At 43.4% G+C, this 7,892-nt stretch overlaps 1 protein-coding gene across 1 annotated transcript in view; it reads right to left on the reverse strand.

Annotated features, from left to right (window-relative positions):
• Positions 1-7,113, reverse strand: part of p4htm.S (prolyl 4-hydroxylase, transmembrane (endoplasmic reticulum) S homeolog) — a 36,787-nt gene extending 29,674 nt beyond the window's left edge. The window contains exons 1-2 of the mRNA XM_018261408.2: positions 6,510-7,113; positions 461-542 (exon numbers count right to left, since the gene is read on the reverse strand). Coding sequence (XP_018116897.1) covers positions 461-542; positions 6,510-6,902 — 475 coding nt within the window. The 5' untranslated portion in view covers positions 6,903-7,113. The remainder of the gene's footprint in view (positions 1-460; positions 543-6,509) is intronic.
• Positions 7,114-7,892: the final 779 nt, after the last annotated feature.

Here is a 7,892-nt window from a genome sequence, read left to right on the forward strand (position 1 = left end):
AGTTTTGAAATAGGGAACAAAGATAACATATAGTTCTGTATTTGCTTCCAGAATAACTGGTAATCCTACACTGGGCAGCAACCTAGCGTACAAAGCTGTTACTTACCAACACAACTGTGAATCCAGCTGCCCAAGTCTGTCTGAAGAGCAATTGCCCTGAAGAGATCAAGCCAAACCTTTCCACCCGATTTAATCCTTTCACCTGTAGGCCTGTCAGTTACACTACTTGCCCATGTTACCTAAGGAGTTTGTCTCGCTGTGACTGGCAGATAGGGCAAGCATTCAGATTATCTCTCAAATTTCTTCTGACATACCAATGAAAGCCTAGGGCCTTCAGGGGATGATGTTGCCTTAATCCAACAGTGGATGGGCCCAGATATCTCCAGGGGAAGGAACCACATAAGCACTTTATTTGAGTTAAATGATGCCAAGATCCTGAGAAAAATAATGAATCTCTTACCAAACAGCAAAGGCTTTAAACTCAGAGTTCTCATTTCATGGATTTTGTCTGGAACCAAGTTCACCGTCTGTCTGTAACCAACCTTAAAAACACAATAATATTGCTATTAAGTGTACGATTTCTGTACCTACATTATGTTAGTTATGAAATCTATTTTTATTCGATAAAGAAAGTGGCTGTATTTTATTTATAGTACAGGCATGGAACCTGTTATCCAGAATGCTTGGGACCCGGGGTTTCTGTAATTTCATACTTTAAATCTACTAGAAAATCATGTAAACATTAAATAAAACCAACGGGCTGGTTTTGCTTCCAATAAAGATTAATTATATCTTAGTTTGGATCAAGTACAAGCTACTGTTTTATTATTACAGAGAAAAAGGAAATCATTTTTAAAAAGGTGGATTATTTGGATAAAATGGAGTCTATGGGAGACCGTCTTTCTGTAATTCAGAGCTTTCTGGATAATGGGTTTCGAACGAATCCCATACCTGTATAACATTAATGGTGCAATGCTTAACCCTTGTTATTAAAGCATTAAATATTTTATCTCAAAGTAAAACTGACTCCTGTGCTTATATCCTTTCAGTACCTGAAGAAAAAGTTGCTTTAACAAATTTCCCTGATTTTACATTTTCCCGGATTTTTCATAATTTTTTCCTGGTCCCCTTAAAAACATAAAATTTGGGGTTCTACTGTATCTGGGCATGTAGTTTAGGCATGACATCCCCCTTCATGTACATTCTTATATATATGGTGCTACTTTTATAGGCAGCACTGCACATTAGATCACAACATGAATAGAAACAGATGGAAACAATACAATGACAGAACATAAATAGCAATAAACAGTTATCAGCAATTCAAGATTTTTCCATTCCAATACATTCCAGTTTAAGTGCTAAGTGGAAGCATGTCCCTGCCCTGCAGAGCTTTCAGTCTATTTAATGTATATTGTTTAAGTTGCATCAAATTATATTTTCATACAAAATAGCTATAGTAGGAGAAACTAAAATATTGGAGGCAGAGAGAAATTGCTGCATCTATTGCACATTTGGCAACCCCCTCGAGTGTTTTATCTGAGCCTGGTAGGATATGTCTGTGGTATCTGATACATAGACAGAGATTCTAAAATCAGAGGTGTAGTGGGTCCTTATTCCCTCCACTGTGTGTGTGATATGAGATAACATTATGTTGGAGACTGACCTGTAAAAGATCATGCAGCACCCTCTCAACATTATAGTGGTTTACTGGGGAGGGGTGCAACTCTATCCCACACTCCCTTCCCAGAGACTATTATCCCACTGTTACTATAGGCACCATCTCTCCCTACTATACCTGCTATCCCACAATCACACTCCCTTCCCAGAGACTATTATCCCACTGTTACTATAGGCACCATCTCTCCCTACTATACCTGCTATCCCACAGTCACACTCCCTTCCCAGAGACTATTATCCACTGTTACTATAGACACCATCTCTCCCTACTATACCTGCTATCCCACAGTCACACTCCCTTCCCAGAGACTATTATCCACTGTTACTATAGACACCATCTCTCCCTACTATACCTGCTATCCCACAGTCACACTCCCTTCCCAGAGACTATTATCCCACTGTTACTATAGGCACCATCTCTCCCTACTATATCTGCTATCCCACAGTCACACTCCCTTCCCAGAGACTATTAACCCACTGTTACTATAGACACCATCTCTCCCTACTATACCTGCTATCCCACAGTCACACTCCCTTCCCAGAGACTATTATCCACTGTTACTATAGGCACCATCTCTCCCTACTATACCTGCTATCCCACAGTCACACTCCCTTCCCAGAGACTATTATCCCACTGTTACTATAGGCAGGGCCGCCATCAGGGGGGGACAGGGGGGACAAGCGTACCGGGCCCGGGCATGAAGGGGGGCCCGGCAGCGCTGCATTTTTTTGAAGATCCGGGCCCCCCTTACGAGCGCCCGAGCCGTACGTCTTGCCTCTTCAGTGCCGAATGCGGAAGTGCCGAAAAGCCGAAGCCGATGCGACGAAAAGACCCGAAGTCACGGAAAAAGCCGAAGTCCCGAAGTCACGAAGCGCCGAAAAGACCCGAAGTCACGAAAACAGCCGAAGTCCTGAAGCAGCGCAAAGACCCGAAGTCACGAAAACAGCCGAAGCCGAAGTCCTGAAGCGGTGAAAAGACCCGAAGTCACGAAAGGAGGCGAAGTTGAAGTACTGAAGCCATGAGTTCAATTCTACTGAACACCAGTTTGTGTTTTTTTTTTTTTAATCCCCTGGCCACCAATGTATTATTTTAATATTCTATAGGCCCCTGCCACCAATCTTTTTTTTAAAACTTTTGTTTTTGGGGCCCCAATTTTTTTTTTAACTCGTAAGGGGCCCCTTGCCACCATTGTTTTTTTTTTTGGGGTTTTTTTTTAAAAAAAAAATTAATTTTCTTTTTGGTGGCCCCAAATTTTTTTAACTTGTAAGGGGGCCCCTGCCACCAGTTTTTTTTTTTTTCAAAAAAAAATTATTTTTTTTTTAAATTTTTTTTGGGGCCCCAATTTGTTTTTAACTTGTAAGGGGGCCCCTGCCACCATTTTTTTTTTTTCAAAAAAATTTTTTTTTCTCCAAATTTTTTTTTTGGGGCCCCAATTTGTTTTTAACTTATAAGGGGGCCCCTGCCGCCAATGTTTTTTTTTTTTTCAAAAAAAAATTAATTTTTTTTCAAATTTTTTTTTGGGGCCCCAATTTGTTTTTAACTTAGAAGGGGGCCCCTGCCACCAATGTTTGTTTATTTTTTAGTTTTTTTTACATTTTTTTTGTTGGGGCCCCAAGTTTTTTTTAACAGGGGGCCCCTGCCACCAATGTTTTTAAAAAAAAAAAAAATTTTAATTTTTTTTTTTTTGGGGCCCCAATTTTTTTTATAAGGGGGCCCTGACCATCAATAGCTTTTTACAACTTGTGTGGGGGGGGGTTACTTTTTTAGCGCTGATGTCTGTGTGGTCTTTTAACTGCGATGTGGGCGGGATATGGGGCGGAGCTTGGTCGTCAGTGTGGGCGGGGCCCAGGGGGCCCCAAAAATTTTGTTGTACGGGGCCCCGTGATTTCTAATGGCGGCCCTGACTATAGGCACCATCTCTCACTACTATACCTGCTATCCCCCAGTCACACTCCCTTCCCAGAGACTATTATCCACTGTTACTATAGGCACCATCTCTCACTACTATACCTGCTATCCCCCAGTCACACTCCCTTCCCAGAGACTATTATCCCCACTGTTACTATAGACACCATCTCTCCCTACTATATCTGCTATCCCACAGTCACACTCCCTTCCCAGAGACTATTATCCACTGTTACTATAGGCACCATCTCTCCCTACTATACCTGCTATCCCACAGTCATACTCCCTTCCCAGAGACTATTATCCACTGTTACTATAGACACCATCTTTCCCTACTATACCTGCTATCCCACAGTCACACTCCCTTCCCAGAGACTATTATCCCACTGTTACTATAGGCACCATCTCCCCCTACTATACCTGCTATCCCACAGTCACACTATCTTCCCAGAGACTATTATCCCACTGTTACTATAGGCACCATCTCCCCCTACTATACCTGCTATCCCACAGTCACACTCCCTTCCCAGAGACTATTATCCCACTGTTACTATAGACACCATCTCCCCCTACTATACCTGCTATCCCACAGTCACACTATCTTCCCAGAGACTATTATCCCACTGTTACTATAGGCACCATCTCCCCCTACTATACCTTCTATCCCACAGTCACACTCATTTCAGCTTGAACCATGCTAAAACAGGTCTAGATGCCACTGAGAGCAGAATCCTCAGAATGTTAGTAAGATCACAGTAGTAATTCTAGGGCTGCTATACTTTAACTCACATAAGGATATACATGCACATCAAGTGAAAAAAGCCACTGAGACTTAATAGGACAAATTACAATGTACTGCAGATAGAGCAGGGAGAAAGGGGCTTTTTAAAATTCATATCAATTTGTCAACCAAAAGTGGGTCAACACATAAAGCAGGTGCTAGACACATTGGTGCCACTGTACAGCCTTTCAAACTGCAGGGAGCTACAACTGTCAGACAATAAATTAGGTATCTTCACTTAAAGGAACAGTAACACCAAAAAATGGAAGTATTTTAATGTACTGTTGTACTGTGCTTGTAAAGAGCAACACAAGCTCGCTCCTCTAGGAACAGTGACAAGGAAATTGGTGTTGCACCGAGTATCATTAACCTTTCAACAAGGGTTCATCTAGGTTAGGGTCAACAGAACATGTGAAAGGCATCAGTGCAATCAGTGCAGCCCACTAACCCAAGAATTTATTAGCGGGGTCTCACGATCTAGTAACTATACTCTAAAGACGGCCATGCACAGGTCAGTTGGACATTCCATGATCCCATATGGATTGATGGCAACTTGAAGTTATAGTACAACTACAGCTACAAAGTGCATGTTTCTTATACAGGTATGGGACCTATTATCCAGAATGCTTAGGATCTGGCTCTTCAGGATAAGGGGTCTTTCTGTAATTTGAATCTCTATATCATAAATCTGCTAAAAATCACTTGTTTTCACTGAACAAGTCCTTGGAGTGCGGTTTTTGAATGATCAATGTAGTAAAAAAAATTTACCAGCACCCAGGCAGATGGTGTCACGCTAGTTTATATATATATATATATATTATAAACTAAAGAAGTAGGTAGAAATGTTGTACATGATGTTTTGGGCTTCTGTACCAGCCCAAGGCAAACACAGCCCTTTAGCAGTAAAGATCTGTGTCTCCAAAGATGCCCCAGTAGCTCCCCATCTTCTTTTCTGCTGATTCACTGCACATGCTCTGTGCTGCTGTCACTTACTGAGCTTAGGGTCCAGGGTCGGACTGGGGGGACCGGGGCCCACCGGGACTGCTGGTCCAGGGCCCCCCGCCCCCCTACTGCGCCGCTCGAATGCCGCCATGCGCATGCGCGAGCGCACTTCTCGGTGCGCAAGCGCCGATGCGCATGCGTTGATGCGATGCGCATCGCAGGAAACTTTTTATACTATTAGAGGGGGTCTGGCCCGGCGGGGGCCCACGAGGGTCGGGGCCCACCGGGTTTTTTCCCGGTGTCCCGCCGGGCCAGTCCGACACTGTTAGGGTCCCACTCACAATATACAGTACACATAGAATAGAAATGTCACAATATAAGGCTGATTAGTAATTAATACAGATAATTACTACATGGCAGCACAGAAACCAGTGCAATTAGCATCAGAATTTAATAATCAGCAAACCTGTAGCATCAGCTTATATTACAGACCAACCTCATTTTCTGCTGGATAATTAGTGACGAGCCCTAAGCTTAGCTTCTCAACAGCCAATCAGAGCCCACTGAGCATGTGAGTGTCACAGACACTTTCCAAGATGGTGACCCCCTGTGACAAGTTTGAAGTCCTGGATCATTGCTGCTATTGACAAGCTGAAACTTTAGCCTCGTGCAATAAGTTCAGTATATAAAATATGTAATTTTTAGCCACATTGATTGTTAGGCTTTAGTTCTCCTTTAAGCAAACGCTGCTTTCAATAACAACTGTTTTTGTAAGTAACTTTAAAAGCACTGAAAAGGTTTCAATAATGTATATTGGAAAGTGGCTTAGAATTTAAGCAAAAAAAAAAGAAAGCTAATTTTTATTTTGGGGTTGACTTGCCCTTGAACAACAGCTGGACTGTCACAGGTCATCCCTAAGGTCCATGTCTTTTTTCCCTAATGGCACATGGAGTGTTACGTCCATCTGAAATGAAACATTGGGGGGTGAGGGGCAGACAAAAGGAGTAGACAGGGCAAACGTAGTGGTGCATTTGGCATTCTGACCTCAGCTGTCAGTAAAATAGTCATACAGAATCTATAGGATGTTCTAATGAGCCATTCCTGTGGGACTAATCCATTGTTAGCCAATGACAGGGTGAATATGGCACCCCCATGCTGCTGTAGTAAAAACTGTAAACAGGGTTTGCCCCGCCCCCTCACCTTAATGCCCTCCAGCCTGGGCAGATACGTGTAGGGAGCGGCTAATTGGTCCAGGCGCGGTATTGCTCTCGGATCCGGGGTCGGTGCCGCCTGTCCTGCTGCATCTCCACCTGGCTCAGTACCGTGCTGGTTGCCATTGCTGTAGTACACGTAAAGCAGCAGCGCGATGACGTTCAGGATGTACACATGCACGAACACCATCACCACCACAAAGTACGAACGGGAGCACACGCCGCCACCTTTCTGCATGCCGGATAACCTGTCTCTCACAGGCGGGGGCGGTTCATCCTGAGGCGGGGGAGGCCCTCCGGTTACAGCACTGCCCAGAGCAGCCGCCGCTGCAGCCTCCATCCTCCGGCTTTGACAGGAGCCAGGGAGCGCGCTGGTTTCCATGGAGACGGTGCGCCGCACGTGCTCGAGCGCTGTCAGGGACAGCTAGAGTCGGGGCCACGTGACGCCGCGCGCGTGGACCAGGGGAGGGGGTTGCTAGGAAACGGAGCTCGCGATTAAAACCTGAGTCCTGACTGGACAGCATGGCTGTGTTGTTGAGGGAATTCCCTCGTCCAGAATAAGGGAGGATACTTTCTTTCAGTCACACAAATAAATAAATATTCGCATTCTGGGTACAAGTGTGATGGCCCCTTTGCTCACTGTGTTTAGTAAGTGTGGGGCCTCATAAATGAAAATGTGAAGCTTGTAACAAAAAAAAGCTCATAGTAGGGACCCCCCAGGGCACGGGGCCGTACAACAAAATTTTTGGGGCCCCGCCCACACTGACGACCAAGCTCCACCCCATATGCCGCCCACTCCACATCGCAGTTAAAAGACCACACAGACATCAGCGCTAAAAAAGTAACCCCCCCACACAAGTTATAAGTTAAAAAAAACTTGGGGCCCCAACAAAAAAAAAATGTAAAAAAAAACTGGAAAAAAAAAAATTGGTGGCAGGGGCCCCCTTATAAGTTAAAAACAAATTGGGGCCCCCAAAAAAAAATGTAAAATAAATAAAAAAGTTTTTTGAAAAAAAAAAAAGTGCCAGGGGCCCCCTTACAAGTTAAAAAAAATTGGGGCCCCAAATTTTTTTTAAGAAAAAAAAAAATTAAAAAAAAGTTTTTTGTTTTTTTTTAAAAAAAAAACATTGGTGGCAGGGGCCCCCTTATAAGTTAAAAAAAAACTTGGGGCCCCAACAAAAAAATGTAAAAAAAACTAAAAAAAGTTATAAGTTGGGGCCCCAAAAAAAAAAAAATTTAAAAAAGTGTCATGGGCCCCCTTACAAGTTAAAAAAAATTGGGGCCCCAAAAAAAAAATGTTTTACAAAAAGATTGGTGGCAGGGGCCTATAGAATATTAAAATAATACATTGGTGGCCAGGGGATTTAAAAAA

The sequence above is a fragment of the Xenopus laevis genome, chromosome 4S, assembly GCF_017654675.1.
Source record: "Xenopus laevis strain J_2021 chromosome 4S, Xenopus_laevis_v10.1, whole genome shotgun sequence".
NCBI lineage: Eukaryota > Metazoa > Chordata > Amphibia > Anura > Pipidae > Xenopus > Xenopus laevis.